General features: G+C 48.9%; 1 protein-coding gene across 9 annotated transcripts in view; it reads right to left on the bottom strand.

Moving 5' to 3' along the window:
• Nucleotides 1–16,400, bottom strand: part of TSPOAP1 (TSPO associated protein 1) — a 62,532-nt gene that overhangs the window by 16,806 nt on the left and 29,326 nt on the right. For 8 of the 9 annotated variants that reach the window (XM_032707290.1, XM_032707295.1, XM_032707291.1 and 5 more), the window contains exons 12-20: nucleotides 12,871–13,054; nucleotides 12,365–12,585; nucleotides 10,114–10,223; nucleotides 8,150–8,259; nucleotides 5,924–6,739; nucleotides 5,274–5,425; nucleotides 3,923–4,504; nucleotides 2,584–2,862; nucleotides 2,142–2,321 (exon numbers count right to left, since the gene is read on the bottom strand). In XM_032707290.1, coding sequence (XP_032563181.1) covers nucleotides 2,142–2,321; nucleotides 2,584–2,862; nucleotides 3,923–4,504; nucleotides 5,274–5,425; nucleotides 5,924–6,739; nucleotides 8,150–8,259; nucleotides 10,114–10,223; nucleotides 12,365–12,585; nucleotides 12,871–13,054 — 2,634 coding nt within the window. The remainder of the gene's footprint in view (nucleotides 1–2,141; nucleotides 2,322–2,583; nucleotides 2,863–3,922; nucleotides 4,505–5,273; nucleotides 5,426–5,923; nucleotides 6,740–8,149; nucleotides 8,260–10,113; nucleotides 10,224–12,364; nucleotides 12,586–12,870; nucleotides 13,055–16,400) is intronic. The other variant, XM_032707298.1, reaches the window with a different exon arrangement.

Here is a 16,400-nt window from a genome sequence, read left to right as displayed (position 1 = left end):
GTCCCTCCATGTCAGGGCTGAGGGGGCTCCTCCCTCGGCGGGGCTGAGCTCACACACGGACCCACAGCCCCCCCTCCCCTCTCTGTCCTTGTGCTGGGGCACTAAAGACACCCCTTGGAGATGCTGCTGCTATGGGAGGATCTGCCCTGGGGCCCTTCCCATCACCTTCCAGAAGACCCACAAACACATAGGAAAACCCTTCACCTTGAAGGGTCACACAGACTGTGAGCTGGGTGAAAGCCTACCAGGTTACAGCAAATTTTGGGGAAAACACTGCTGAATTTTAACATTTGTCATGGACCAATTGTAGAATTTATGGCTTTGTTTCTTATTATATTTACACTAAAATAAAAGGGAGAATCCCAGGTGTAATTTCGGTTGGAAGATACCTCTGGAGGTCTCTTGTTCAACTTCCCTGATAATTTATATCATTATGTGTTCTAAAGACATTTTAGGCTCCTACCTTGTAAGCAGCAACTAGGAGTAGTCCAGTAAGACTTATTTTAGCTGTTTGCAAGCTTGTGGCTTCTGCTTTTGAGTTTTAAGATAATAAACGCTTTCAGAAATTAAACAATTTATTTGAGGTTAACCATTTTAAAAGCAGCACCTCTCCTTGTTTTCATCCTGCAGATCCTGAAAGAGTTGGCTGAGGAGTCCTGAGATAACAGAAAATGTAACCAAATACACAGAATCCTAGAACACAGCTCTGCTGGGACTTGGCCTGCTCCAGTCACCATCTTCCTTCACTCTATAAGGCAGTGTTGGGAGCTCTGTGCCCTAAAGCTTCCTGATCCTGATGTCCTCTCCCCATTCAGCATCTCGTCACCCCCACCCTGTCACTGCCAGGGCAGAAAACAATCACTTTATCAGGTCAAGAAGCACCAGTTTGCTCAGCTCAACAGAAAAAAACCCTAAACAACCAAAATCATTCAGGCCAATAAAACACTCAGGAAAAAAAAAACAACAAAGAATAGTGTTCTTGAATGTTCTTATTTCCTCTTTTCTCCTCTCAGGAAGCTGCTTTTCTTCCATCTTTTTCCACTGCAATCCCAACAGCTGGAAGCCCTTCCAACAACTCCTTCCCAGGTAGTCCCAGCCCCTCCAGCCACCAGGCTCTCCTGGAGCTCCAGATATGCTGCACTGCAGGTCCAACCCCTCACCTGGGAAGCAGAAGCTCCTTCAGAAGGAGAAAAGGAGCAGTAGCAAATTTATTCCAGAATCATTGCACTGTCTGCTACCATTTAGTGCTCAGCAGCCCTGTCCCTGCAGAGCAGCAGCCACACAGGGCACCATCAACTACAGGTGTTCTTTGGTTGCATAAAAAACCCAAAGATGGTGCTTTCTTGCCATCCAGACATACCACAGTTCCTTCAACTCCTTCTAATTTCCCAGTCTTTCACCCTCAGTACTTTCTCTCATGGATGTTCATCCCAACTGCTGTAATTTGTAGGATTTCAGAGCACTTCCCAGCCACGCAGTCGGAAGCACATCACCTGCCACAGGTGCATTCAAACCCATGAACCAGCTTGAACTCTTGGAATGTGAATTAATCTGGTCACTCAGCTCACTCAGGATTTCCTCCCTTACAGCTACTGAACTGCAAAGCCACAGCTCTGCCCCTACAAGCCATCCCTGGCTACACAGAACAACAAGGTCTAAGCCAAAATACCACAGAATCATGGAATATCCTGAGCTGGAAGGGAGCCACAGCGATCATCAAGTCCAAGTCCTGGCTCTGCATGGGACATCCCAAGAATCCCATGCCTTAAGAGGGAAGGTGAGCTGGTACAGGATGTATAGGTGGGTGGATTTATTGATCTCTATCTGTTCCCTGTTTATATCTGTGTTAAGAACTCGTTCAATAGGATCGATTTTAACCCTGGGCTCTAAAGTTCACATCACACTGTGTGTTTTTCCAACTAATTAAACCCCAGCTACATTCATTGCATATGAACACCCTTCCCTTTCCCAGAGAACTCATATTTCTACTGCCTTAAGCCTGGGAGTACAAACAGAGCAGGCAGGACCTTAGGAAAGCACTGTTGGGAGCACTGGGCTCAGCCCAGCACCTCCTCCTGTGAGCTGATGGCATGGGATGGCTGCACTGGCACCCCCCACGAGCAGTGCCCTGGACAAGTTACCTTTTCCCCATTCTCCTGGTTACATGGCTCACTCTGGTCCCATTTCTTGTCTTCCAGAGCTTCTGAAGACAGTTCATCTTCTTCTTCCTCTTCCAAAATATCTGACAGCTCAGAACTCCGGTTGTGCTCAGAGAACAGGGTCAGCTGCCGGCGGCCCATTTCAGCCAGTTTTTCTTCTTGCTATTGAAAAGCAAAACAGATTTTCTCAATCCTCCCAGGCTCTATTCCAGCAATAAAGGAGTGTTTTTCCTGTCTCTAGCACACACACAGCTCAAGAGTGGCAGGAAAAAAAGTGGGAAGCACCCAAGGCAGCAACATGTTGACACACACGCAACCATCAGCCTGCAGAAGAACAGCACTGCCTATGGCTGGAAAACTCGGGATGTCAAACACAATCCACATCTCTCCATGGACACAGACACTCAACCAAGGTTAAACAAACCTCTCTTTTCACTCTGGACATTTCTTTCATCACCTCCTTGCCAGGAGACAACCTGCAGCTGCTCCCGCCTGCGCTCCCGTCTCGGAAGGTGTCCTGTGTCCCCTCGGCCTGGCTGGGTGAGGACACAGGCTCTGGGCTCAGGTGCTTCTCCTCTGCCTCCTCTCTGTCAGCACTGGGACCTTTGGGGGACTCCTCCACGGAGCAGGTCTCCACATGGAGCTTCATGCTGCTGTCAGAGGGGCCTTCCAGCTCTGGAGCTTTGGATCCAGATTGTTCCATCTGGGAAACAAATCAAAAACCAATGAAATCAAGGGCAGGTATCTCAGGGTACTTAAGCACCAAACTCTGTGGCCCTCTGATGTGCTCTGTGTTGTTGGCTATGAATATTTTGGTAGTTGGGAAGGCTGGCCAGCCCTGGAGCAAGGGACACATGGTGCTTCTACTGCTGCAGCTCTGGCCACCACACCTGGCTCAGGTAAAGCCCCAGACCTGTACTGACAATAACTAGTTTAAAAATAGCAAGAAGAGCCCAAACTGTACAAAGTCATTCCCCACTCTCATAGGCCAGAGGAACGTCCCACACCCTCCCTGGCAGGTTGGTCTGTCACTACCCTGGAGCTGTCAAGGCTGTGAAGAAAAGGGGAATTAATGAAGAATATACACAGGAAAGTACAACAAGCTCCTGATTAGGTCACCTAGTTGGATTACAGGGATTTTTCATCTGTTTTCCAGCCAGTTCAGTTTGGGGTTTCAGAAAACCTCTGGGAGATGGAGGAATGGAGCCCCAGGAACAAGGAGGGTAAGGCAGATGGGCCTTCATCAACCCCCTCGTTCTCTCACTCCAAGGGAGCCTCCCTGTATTTTGCAATGGAGCACAATCTTGTCCTTATCTACTTTGAAAATACTGAAGATTCAAACACTGCAGTGCCAAGCTTCTAAATATCCCCTGGGCTCAGACAAAAGCCAGACAGGGCCTGATCTCATGTCTCATCTGACAGCTGTTTCCCTTTGTTGACAGCAAAGTGAACACTCACATCTCAAGTGAGAAGGACAATTTCCATCCTGGGACCACCCACTTCACTCTACAAAGGAGGGAACACTCTTTTCACCCTCTAACTCTGCAAATTCTTGCTTTCCTGGCTCTGTTCCTGATCTGCTTGCACAAGTGATCAAGAGGTGAGCCTCACCTGTACACTGCATCAGCCAAAACTCCCTGAGAGTTTCCCAACCACTGGATGATGACCCAAAGGCAAGAATGTCACAGAAAGATGCTCAGTGGCATTTGTTCCATTCCCCTTGCCAGCACACATGGCACTGGGCAGGAGATGGTAGCACTTACCTGCACCTCTGTGCCTTCTCCCAGACCTTGTAATCCTGGTTCCCTGGCAGGGCCAGGCTCCGTGCCCTCCCCATGGAGCACTGTGTTCCCAGCCTGCTGGGGAGGCACAGACAGGCATTTCTTGTCTCCTGCAGCATCCAATCCCTGTGGGGAAGTGCCCAAATCCTGCACCAAAGGAGCACTGGGAGAAGAGAGGTGTGGTGCTGAGGAGGTTTTCTCTGGCAGAGCCCGTGCCGGGCCGGCGGGGCCAGAGGAGACATCAGTCAATTTGGCATCTGAGCTCTCAGCAGGAATGTTCTGTCGGAGCAGGAACGCAGGAGTGGGGGGTGTGGATGGGCTGTGGGCAGGCAGGGAGCCCCTGGGAACGCCCCTGGGCAGCCTGGAGGTAACAGTGGTGGAGGCAGGTGAAGTGCAGGGATAGGCTCGGAGCAAGAGCGAGGAAATCTGGGCTGGAACTGAATCCACCGACTCCCCGTACTGAGACATCGTCCTCACCGAAACCTCCCGGCACACCTGGAACATCTGGAGCTGGGACAGGTCCACCAGGACACTCCCAGCTGTTGGAGAAGTAACTTCTATCACCTGAGAGCAAAGAACAGGGAGGAATTACTGTTTGTGCACAGCTGAGCCCTTCTGAGAAGAACAACTCCTGACCCAAAGCTGACAGACACCAAAGCTCTGGAGAGCAGGTGTGCAGAATTCTCACCTTCTGAGGGCAGAATGAACAGTAAAGGGAAATTGTTACCATAATCATATGAGAAACTGGATATTCTATAAAACATGACTACATTTGCCCCTCTTCTGGACTTGCTCCTTCTGATGTCGGTGCCCCAGAGCTGGAGGCAGCACTGCAGGTGGGGTCTCACCTGAGAGGAGAAAATCCCCTCCCTGTCCCTGCTGGTCACATTGCTTCTGATGAACCTTTCTTGATGGAGAACTACACCTCACTCCTCACAGTCCAGAGACAAGCCCCAGGGCTGTGTCCTTGAACTAGTGCTCTGTCCATGGCCTGTGGACTCACTGAGCTCCTTCCTTCCCCAAGGATCAGGCCAGTGCCTGAGGTGAGCAGAGGAGACTGACACTAATTGTCCTGTTTTGCTACTCCAAGGTCCTGCCACAGGAGGACCAGCTTAGCTACATCAAAACTACATCAAAAATCTGGAGAGATGCCTTTTCTGGTGTGTATCACACTCCCCAAACAATGTCCCTCCCTGATACCACTCCTTTCCAGGCCAAGGACTGGGATTGTCTCCTCAGGACACGCTTCTGGATCCAGCTTTCCATGCTTTGAGGCTGTGACACTGCCTATTACTCCATTCCCAGCCCCTCCTGCCCAGGCCTCAGCACCAACCTTCTGTCCATCGGCGTACACGGCGTAACCGGTGACTCGGACCCCGTTGGAAGACCCCTCGGCATCAATGGTGACAGGTAACCAGCTGATAACAAGGATACCTGGAGAGGGACCAGCTTCTACCTGGACATCCAAAGGAGCATCAGGTGTGCCTGTGAAAGACCAAAAACACGCTCCTCTTGCTTACCTGGCTACAGCATAAAGCTCAACTTTGGTTCGACTCAAAGAGCGAACTCCCACACCAGCTTTGCCACAGGAGAACTGAACTAGAACAGCCAGGTTAGTCCTGGGAAATGACAGGCAGAGCCAGAGGAAACAAGGTACTCCTGTTCTGTGAAAGCTTTAATGCACAGAAAACAGAACTTTGCAAAAGTAGCTGAGGCCAAGCTGCAGCGACCCTTTGAGCGAGGTCATGGCAAACCAGCTCTCCCCTGCCCTGCCTGGCAGGCATGCACGGGGGGGGTCTTTCCAGAGCAAACCAAAGCAAAGGGGGTAATAAAATTGTAAAAAAAAAAAAGAAAGAAAAACATTAAGACAAAACAGTACAGCACCTCAGGCTTTGGGACCTAATCAACCTGGCTTCCCTTCATCCCAAGGCTTCCCAGCAAGGGAACGGCCGAGCGCACGGCTCCGAGCGCTGCATGGGATACCTGCTAGTGGGGTAGTGAAGTGAATCACAGCTGAGTCCTGCTCCTGCCCCTCTGGCACCTCTTCCCAGGGTGTTTTCATGGGCCTGGCCTCCAGCTTGGCCACGTACTGGGTGCTGGGCTGCAGGTTGTGGAAGGTGTACCAGTAGACCCCGGGCTTGGTCACGTCGCACTGGTCCCCGTTGAGGTACACGGCGTGGCTGTAGTTGCTGTTGCAGGGGAGCCACGTGACCTCTGCTGACGTGGCAGTGACACTCCTGACTTTGAGCATGGTGGGTGCCACCCCAAAATCCTGCCCCACAAAGAAGGTGCAGCGCAGTCTGTCGGACCTGCCGCGCTCGGTCACCGCCTGCACGGACACGCGGTAGGCCTTGCTCTGCAAGTCCAGCTTCTCAATCACTGCTTTGGTCTGAAGGCCACTCTTCACGTTCTGACGTAGCTCTTCATCCACATAGATGTTGTAGCTTTGTATGTCTGGGCAGCCAGCTGGCAAAAGAGGTGGGTCCCAGCCTACAACTATGCTTCTGGCAAGCTGCTTGATCAGAGTCAGTTTTCGTGGGTAAGGCACTGCTGTGTGACTAACGGGCTCCTCCTGGTCTCCTTCTGCTCTACTGGCCAGCGGGCTGATGCTACTCTCTTCAATGGAGAAATCACTCTTATCTCCACTGCTGGTGCTTGCACTGACCAAGCTTTTCTCCTGGTATGAGCTATGGGTGAGATCATTCAGCTCCGGAGGCAGAAACGTCACGAGGTCATCATCTGAAACCCGCTCAACAAAATTGGAGGGGACCAGCCCTCGCCGGCCATCCATCAGCTCCCCTAAACAGAAAACAGGAGACCTGTTACCACTGCACCTGCCATTCAGCCTTCCAACCCATCTGTGAGGACTATGGGACAACGTCCACGCTGGGTCACAACTGCTCTGCGCTCAGGAACGAAAGAAACCTCTGGGAGGTTATTCCTGGCAATGTTTCCTGCACTTCCGAGGGCTTCCCTGTTAGATCCCAATGGCCACACTGAGAAGACTCACTGCTCCACACATTCCAGAGCCAACTAAGTGAAAAGTTGAGTTGTGTAATTAGCTAAAGGGTTTCTCCTTCTTCATTATCCCATTGTTCCTCACCACAGCTCCTTCACTAACTTTTCTAGCCTTCCCAAACCACGCAGATGGATGATTTTATGTCTTCTCCCAGCCACAGAGATTTGGGGTTTGTAGTACTTCCTCAAGAAAGTCCATCTTTCCAGCTCTGTATTCAGCACTGGCCTTCCTTTCAGCTCCCTCCTTTCTTAAGCTGGCTCCTGGACTAAAGGTGTCCCAAAAGCACCTGTGGGGACAAGGGACACACAGCACCTGGTCCCTGCAAGACCCACCAAACCACAGAGGAGTAGGGACTGCGCTGCCTTCCCCCTTCCAAACTCTACCTACAGCAAATCAACTGAAAGCAGGGAAAGTAGAACAGGTTAGTAAAGAATAACCTCTTTATTCTTTAAACAAGAAATAAAAAGACAAATAAATGAATACATGAGAAGCTTGGGAATAGAAAGAAAGAAAGAAAAAAAGGAGGCAGAGCAGTCACAGAGCAAGCAGTGCAACACCCATGCATTTGCCTCAGCTCTTGCAAAGCACCTCAGGAAAATTAGGATCCTTCAGTCCTTAAGTGGCTCCACAAAAACCCCAGTGCAAACTGACAGCCAACAATTCTTGGTTTCAATCCATCTGCCTCTTAATCAACCAGGATCATGTTTGCAAAGGGGCCAAAACAGAAACACGCTGTGTGACACCAAGGGGGATCACAACTGTAGTTTGGATGGATTGTCTCATCCCCTCTCTGCCACAAGAGCAGGAGCCAATGGAGACCATGACCTGCTGCAGCTCTGGCTCACACACAGCCCCCCTGGGAGGAGGGAAACAGCCCATCTGCCTGGGGCTGAATGTGTTCCTCTCCATGGAGAGGGAGGAACCATATGGGGATGAAACCTGGAGCTGTGCTGAAAGCAGTGGCTAAATTCCCACTGAAATCACCAGATCAGGATTTCACGTTTTAGACTTAATTTAATCACGACATAAATAGACTCTTTCCAACAGAATCTGCTCTTCCCTCTAACAAACTGACTTTGGGCAGAAAACCTTTATCTTGAGGTTTCAAGATTCACTAAATTCTCTTGTTTTTTGGAGAGAGATCAACTCTCCACAGGAGTTCAGCCACATTTCATTCTGTTCAAACACACCTTCAAAGAAGCCATCTTCATCCATGTCCCCATAGATGTAAATATATTCTCCAGCAGTCAGTGGAAGCTCTGCCTCTGGATTTTCATTAGGTCCATCAAAAGGATTGTAGCTGAAATATTTACAGTAGGAAGACTTAATTTGTATAGGAACTTGCCCAGCAACACATTTGAGCTGTGATGTTGACAAGCTTTCAATTCACTGGGAATTCATCCACTCTTGCAAGCAGCAAATTCCACAGGCAAAGGTCAAAGCTACAGTTTACACACAATAATAATTAAAAATAGGTGATTTTTCTGAGGAGCAGAACAGATGTCTTGTGACATCTGAAGGGATATGAGGATGATGAGGGGACTGGAGCATCTCTCTCCTGAGGAAAGGCTGAGGGATCTGGGATTCAGATCCTGGAGAAGAAACAACTGAAAGGGGATTTTATCAATGCACACTAATACCTTCAGGGTGGGTGTCAAGAGGATGGGGCCAGGCTCTTTTCACTGGTCCCCAGAGAGAGGACAAGGGCCAACAGGCACAAACTGAAACACAGGAACTTCCACCTGAACCTGAGGAAAAACCTCTTTCCTCTGAGGGTCACTGAGCACTGGAACAGGCTGCACAGAGAGGTTGTGGTGCCTCCCTCTCCTGCTCCAACTCCATATTTTAAACAGCAATCCAAAAGCTTCACTGGCATGACAGTTATAAATACACTGGTGATATGATTTGGTCTGCAGGTAATTCCAACCTGCCTGTCCAGGGATCCTCAGATCATCAGAGGGCCTCATGTCACAGGAAAATGCCTCATGAAAAACATCTTTACAAACACCTCCTACCAATTCCTGCTTTTTAGCCTTTAAAAGGGATTTCAACATGCCAAAGCAATGTTAAGGTCTCCCTCAGCTCACAGAGACCTTATGTACTCAAGACTCTGCCAAGAATTCACAGGTCAGATTTGATGTGTTCCTCACAAGCACAGAATCATCCCAAGTCTCTTCCTTCCAATCCCCAGTTTAAAAGCTGAAGGATATGTCAATGCTCTTTGAATTGCAAATAGTAATGAGTTTGACCATGATGCTCAGTGGCCAGAAACAGTCATTAACAGAAAAAAATTGAGTTTATTCTGTGGTTTTTTTCCCCTGTCCTTTAAAAATCACAGCCAGAAAGATTTTGGCCAAAAACTTCAGGCATTCTAGGCTGAAATTTTCTTAATTGCTGGAATAAGATTTCTTGGGAGAAAATTTATTGGACTATTCTGAAAAAAAAAAAATAGACATTTCAAGGAATATGACAATTCAAACTGAACTTTCAATACAGTATCATACTGAAAGAAAGGAAAAGTCTCACACAGGGCTGGTCACTGAACAGCTACTGAGCTTACTGTGCTTTTGTTGAGCTAAGCCTTGCTTGTGCAGGAAATGACAGGTCTCAACAAATCATATAATCCTGGAATGGTTTGGGTTGAAAGGGGCCTTAGAAACCATTTCATTCCACCCCTCTGCCATGGGCAGGGACACCTTCCACTAGACCAGGTGGTGCAAGACTGCATCCAACCTGGCCTGGGACACTTCCAGGGATGGGGCAGCCACAGTTTCTCTGGGCAACCTGTGCCAGGGCCTCCCCACCCTCACAGGGAAGAATTCCTTCCCAATAACCCATCTGTCCCTGCCCTCTGGCAGTGAGAAGCCATTCACCCTTGGTCTGTCTCTCCATCCTTTGTCCCAAGTCCCTCTCCAGTTCTCCTGGAGCCCCTTTAGGCCCTGCAAGGGACTCTCAGGTCTCCCTGGAGCCTTCTCTTCTCCAGGTGAACCCCCCCAGCTCTCCCAGCCTGCAAATCCTATGGAGGAATAAGATACATGGTCCAACCCAATATTATCCATTCCTAACAGGGTGAATTCAAGGGAAGAGTGTGAGGAAGGCAACTCTGAGATAACCTGTGTAACCACACAGACCACAAGAAATGAGCTCTCAGTACCTGTATCGAGCTAAGAACACCTGGAGCTTTGCAGGGCCTTGGCTGCCTGGCTCTGGCATGAGGGAGATGCTGTCAACATCCAGCTCTTCCATTTCACTTGCAGTGTCCACCTAAAAACATTGAAGAGAAAGGATCTGAGTAAAGGAACACTCAAGGGGGTCAAACATCAGTGAAAAAGTCCCCCAAGCTCATGTTTGGTGGCCCCTGGGCTAAGGGCCATCTGGAAGAATGACTTTTTAGGTGAAGAAGTAGTAATAGGAGGCAACAGCTCCAAGTTGCAGCTCCAGGGGTTCCAGCCAGACATGAAGAAAAACTCCTTGCCCAGGTAGGTGATGTAGATTTGGGAAAAGTTCCCACTGAGCTGTGGGATCTCCATTCTTGAAGAACTTGTAGCCTCAGCTCAGCAAAGCCATGGCCACACTGATCTAGTGCTGGTGACAGTCCCACTGGAGCAGGACTTTGGACTAGAGACTCTGGAGACCTCTCCCACCTTGCAATCCATAATTCAGTCTATTTATTTCTTGTACCTTGAAACATTAGTTGTCCCTGTGTGCAACACAAACCTGGACAGAGGAGACCTCAGAGCTCTGTTAGATGTTGAGGTCTCCAAGTGCTTTTGTTCCCCTCCAGCAACTGTAAATTTTCAATATGATGTTTATGTACTTTCACCAGCATCAGGCAGAGCTTTGGGTGGAACTGGTAGGGCCATCACACTGAACAAAAAGCACAGGAGACAGAGCAGGCACAAAACTCATCTTCCTGCTACAGCCTCTCCCTTCCCAGCCCTCAGTTACTTCTGGATTTCCTAAGCTGGAAGCTGCACCCTCAAGGCATTTGGTGGCAGAAGCACCTTTGGGAAATAAACCTCAGTCTTTTTGATCCCAGTAACATTTTGGAATTTTTCATCCAGTGGCAATGAGCTGTGTAACCCAGTCCTCCTTCTGGAGTAAATGCACTCGCCTGGGTTTGTTTGAAATGGTGCCAATGAACCAACTCAAGCTGCCTTTTGAAAGCAGACCTCGAGGCAAATGTGTTTTTGATGGAGACCCACTGCAGGCACCAGAATATAAAGTAGTTTTTCTAGTACATGAAGTACCAAAGTTAATCTCTGAAGGAGTCCAGAGCATCTTTTCAAGGCAGTGTACTCCTTGTGAAGCAATCCTGCCCCATGTCCTGGGACAACACACCTGTAACAGCCAAAGGAACACCCAGATGGAGCAGCTTTTAGTAGCCTGGAGTGTTCCAATAACTGTGTGTTGTTGAAGCCAAACGCTCCACACACTTTTCCAAGGATCCCACACTGACTCTGAAGGCACTTATCTCTCATGGGAGGCATAGGGGCTTCCAAGCTTTCTCTGGAGTTTAAAAGTAGGATTTTTTTCCCACTACAGAATTGAGAGTAGTTCCTGCCTGTTCCTCCCTTTGTCTCTGAACATGGCAATTCCCAGAGCTCCTACACAGTGGTGGGCACTGCCTCCCACAGCAGCCCTTCATTAGTGCCCTGCCCTCAGCTCAACACAGCAGTGTCCTCCACAGCTACAGTGAGACCAAGAAGGTTTCAGTGCCCAGGAAACACCAAAAAACCAAAAACTGCCACCCAGACCATCCCAGCACTGCTTTACCCTGAGTTGTCCCCTGAAGTGACGTACACAGAGCATCACTCTGTGTGAACCCACACCACCACCCAAGAGCTTCTGGGGAGGAGAAGCACCAACCACTCATGAGATCTTGGGGGCACAAACAAGCAAAGCCTATTAACTCCAGCCCTCTTAGCACAAACTTGGTGTCTTTTCATGGTTTCTTTCACCAGCAAAGAAGTTTGAGCTCCTCATCCACAGCTCAAGGCTAAAAGTAGTCTGGACACAGCTGCTCAGCATGCCAAGAACTCCAGTTTGTAGCCTTTTTGTGTTTTAGTGGCAGCTGAGATGGCACAAGGAAGCTTAGCAAGAGCTTTCCCACACTTCCCACCAATCAACCTCCCCATCCCAGTCCTTCTCACACAGTCCAGCCAGTTATTTCCTTCCAGGAGCTCAGTACCATGTTGAAATCAGCATTGTAGCCATGGCACCCAAGGCCTTTTCAGTACTTTCCTACAGCTTTTCTCTTGGTTTTTTTTCCCATTTTCTTCAGGCAGCCAGGAAAGAAGGAATGCAGCCTTACTGGGGAACCTGTGCAGCCTTACTGGTGCTCTCAGCAATGCATTTATTCCCTTCTGGAAAGCACAGACCACAGAGGGGCCTCCCATACTGACCTCTGGAGTCGGGCAGGATTTGGGGCTGTTGTGCATGGACTCTGATTTCGAAGAGCTGGACTGAGATTCCACTTTCTTGGCTTGTTTCTGAGCACTGGTGGGAGCAGCTGGGGAGCCCCCAGGGGTGTCAGGCACCCTAAGGGATGACTCCAACTCCTCAGCCCCTTCATTGTGAGCCTTCTTAGTGCTCTGGTGAGGGAGCAACCCAGGAACAGTTGATTCTGCAATGAAATCAGCCATTAGTCAGAGCCACAGGCAGGATCCAGGATCAGCAATGAGCAGCACAAGTCTCTACAAATGTGCCTCATTTAAGAGAACTGGACACTCTGGCCAGAGAAATGCCAGGTTCTCTTTATGACTACAAAACAAACCAAAAGTATTGACAACAGAGAGAGATGGAGATCCCAAAATTTAACTAAATGTTCGCGTTATTTCCTTCACCCCTTCTCGTTTCTAGGAACATCAACTCATTTGTGAAAACACTCACAGGCGTGTCCAGCACTCACCCTTCTCCCAGGGGGGCTGTGGGGTGGAGCTGCACAGAGCAAGGGGCAGCTCTGAAGTCACCAGAGTGGAGGTGAGAAGGTCGATTTTCCCCGTTTGGAGCCGGAATTGTTGGAGCTCCTGGGACAGGAGGCTGAACTGCTCCGTCTGACTGCGACACTGATCTTCCAGATCCTTCACCCGGGCCTGGCAGGAGAGACGTGGGATGAGGCACAAACCCACAGCAAACCCACCAGTGAGGCTCCAAACACCCTTGGCTGCGTCTTTCCAGTGGGTCCCAGACTTCAAAGGATGCTTTTAAATGCCCTGCCCAGAAACAGGATTTGGGAACTGGCAGCTCCACAGCTTTAGTACCTTTGAAAACTTGAAGTTCCTCATCTATGAGGGGACTGACTGCAAGCTCTGCTAGGAATTATCCCTGAAAAGCTGGGTTTGAACTTCAATATCCCATCCCAGCCCTGCATAAGACCAGAAGTGATAAGTCAGAGATGAATAAGCCTTGAAAAGAAAAGACTGGAGCATTTCTTGGAGCATTAAAGTCACATCACCCAGAGGAATTGCTCTCCCAGTGTTCTATCTCATCCATACTTCCAGAGGCTCCAGCAAGCTCCCAAAACTTTACCCTGCCCTCCCCACCATTCCGGGCAGGACTCCTGATTGTCCCTCCAGACTCTGGCTCCTCCAGGCAGCAGGAAGGGCAGAGATCACCCTGGCCTGTGTTGCAGAACATTCCTTTGATGCGGAAGCCCACACACTTTCCCACCAGGTCCCACAAGGAGGAATTGCTCCAGGAAAATTCATGCTGAGGCCCCGAAAGCTACATCTCAACAAGAAGAGATGCAGGGGAAATCTCTGGAGAGGGAAGGACACATTCCTACCATTTGTACTTTCTCAGATTCTCCTCCTACCGTCTCTAGAACTTCCCCTTATAAACCATTGCTGAGTCCTGGCTGTCCTTACACATCCCCACATTCTCCCAGTGGTAGGCACAGGGAATTCCCAGGACATTGCAACTGCTCCTTTCCCTCTTCTCACTCTTTTTTTGTAGGTAAGATGCTCCATAACAGACGACTGCACTGCGCTCCTCAAAATTTTCCGTTCTACGAAACGCGTTTGAAGTGCTTTTCTCTCCTTCCATCTCAAAAAAATAAATCATGCCTTGAAATATTATGTGAGGCAGAAAGCCTGGTTTTTAGGCAGCTCTAAAAATAACACACCTGACCTGGGAAAAGCTTTCTCTGTGGTCTCAGAGCAACACAAAACCTTTGGAGCCACTTCCTAGTCATGGGGGTGCCTGAATTTTTACTTCCCAGGGTTTTTTTTTATTTCCAGTTTATCTCTGTTTCCCTTCACGACTCCCTGGGTGCTCTCAGGCTTTAAGGAAAGTCTCTGAACTGAAATCAGATGCCACAAGTAACTTCCTGAAGTGTCCATGTTCTCCACTTGCTCAGAGTCAACTCCTTGTTTACAAAATCCCGTTGCACAGGATTCCTCTGCAATCCTGAGGGTTTGCATTTACTTACAGTTTAGATTTTTCACATAAATGCTTCTCTCCTATATATCTTAATAAAGAAAAGAGACCATCAACAGGAAGAACAGTTGCACTGGATCAAAGTAGGGCTTCCTCAAGTCCAACATCCATCCCTGATCCCACCTTGGGACACAGCCCACAAGAGAACAGAGAGGGATTTCCACTGCAGGACCAGAGAGGGATTTCCTGCCTTCTCAGGAGCCATGAGCCAGCAGATGCATCTGGATATTGTGTTTAACAGCATCACAACAGTACCTTGTCCTGTAAACTTATTAATCACACTTTAAATCCATTTACAGTGGTGGCCAAGCCAATAGCCCAGATAATTCACAGTTTAATTCCAAGATCCCTAATTAGTCAGGTGCCTGTTAGATCTGTTATTCAAAATAACATACAAACATCCCTTAAGTCCTACTGCCACACCATACACAGTCTATACTTCTAGCAGGCTACTTGCAGGGAATCACAGCTGGGAAGAGCAGGTTTCCAGGGCAGTGCTGGGAGAAATGGGGATAAGGAAGAGGGAAATAAGGCCAGGAGCTTCAGGGAAGCAGCAGGAATCAAGCCCCAGACACAGAAAACACAGGAGACTGCTGTGTCCATGCCCAACCCAAAATGGGGAGAAAGAGGAGCCTCACACAACTGGGCCTGGGCAGAGGGATTTCCAGAAGAGGCTGCAAGAGCAGGAGCAGAGCTTGGTGGGCTCAGTTTAGCCACTGATTCAGGAACTGAGATTTTCCACAGCCAACCACCAGCTCAGCCCTGCCCTCTGGGACTCTCTCCTTCTTGGCTGGTCTACTCCACTTCTCCAGGTGATGTTTTCCCTCCACATGTCCCTTGTTACCTTTCTCCATATCTTCTGCTCTGTATTTTTGAGATGAGAGAATCTCCACTTTGCTCAAGGGGAACTCTAGAGCTGTGCAATCCAAACTCCTGCTCCAGGCAGGGCTGATGCCAGAGGGATTAGAGGAACAGCCACAATTCCACAACAATGTGGGTGCAGCTTCTACAGGACGTGGGCACACCCCAGTAATGCCCTTCTCCAAAAGCTCCCAACACTTCACTTGCTTTTTTGACCAGAACTGTGGCTGATTTTTTTTTTAAAGTCCCCCTACCTCCAACCCTGCACCTCCTGCTCCAACAGGGAATTCCAAGCCCACCACTGGGCATATCTAGTCATAGCTGCTTCTCCTCCCACGTGCCTTTGCACAGGCAGTGTTACCTGGGATTTAATGTCCCTGTTACTCACAAGATCTCTGTCAGATCTGAAGGTGTTCAAGCAGTTTTCCACCAGCTACAAACCTCACCACTTCCACAGAAGCCTTCTTTCCAAATCACCAGCTAGCACAGCTCCCACACACTGGAATTTCGTTAGTTCCTACCTCTTCTGGGAAAACTATCATCCAAAATCCCTGCTTCCCATCTTCCATCCAATTACAAAGCCAGCAGGGCCTGTCTTCTTCTCCACAGCACTCACTTGCAATGGTGTCACCACTGCTTTTGGGTTCTGAAGGAAACACTTCACTCTTGGACTGCCAGTAGTTCCCAAAAGACATTTAAATGCACGTGACACGTGGAGAAGGAGCACAGCTGGGCAATTCTAAAAATCTGCAAGTGCCAAAAAAATTAAGCTCCTAATTCTAACTGGTCAAGGAAGCAAAGCATTTAAAGAGAAAAGCAGCTGCTCCATCAAACTCGTGGTGGGAGCTCCTTTAATCACATTTATTTCTTGGCAGTGACACACTCTTGCAATCTTTTCCAGAGTATAGCTAAAATAAGAATTATCAAGCAACTGTCAAAGTCAGGACAGAGGGAAAAATGTCCCATTTGACAGGATTATAGCAGTACCTGCATGCAATCCAAGGTACTCTGGGAGCAAGAAGAAAAGCAAAAAGAGATGTCAAACCACATCAGCAGTTACACTACCCCAAAACCAACACTCTCCAAACACAACCCAGCCCTCAGTCTCAATGAGATTGTTTTCTCATCACATCCAGTGTC

This window comes from Chiroxiphia lanceolata, chromosome 20 (assembly GCF_009829145.1).
Source record: "Chiroxiphia lanceolata isolate bChiLan1 chromosome 20, bChiLan1.pri, whole genome shotgun sequence".
NCBI lineage: Eukaryota > Metazoa > Chordata > Aves > Passeriformes > Pipridae > Chiroxiphia > Chiroxiphia lanceolata.
This window is presented reverse-complemented; position numbering and strand designations above follow the sequence as displayed.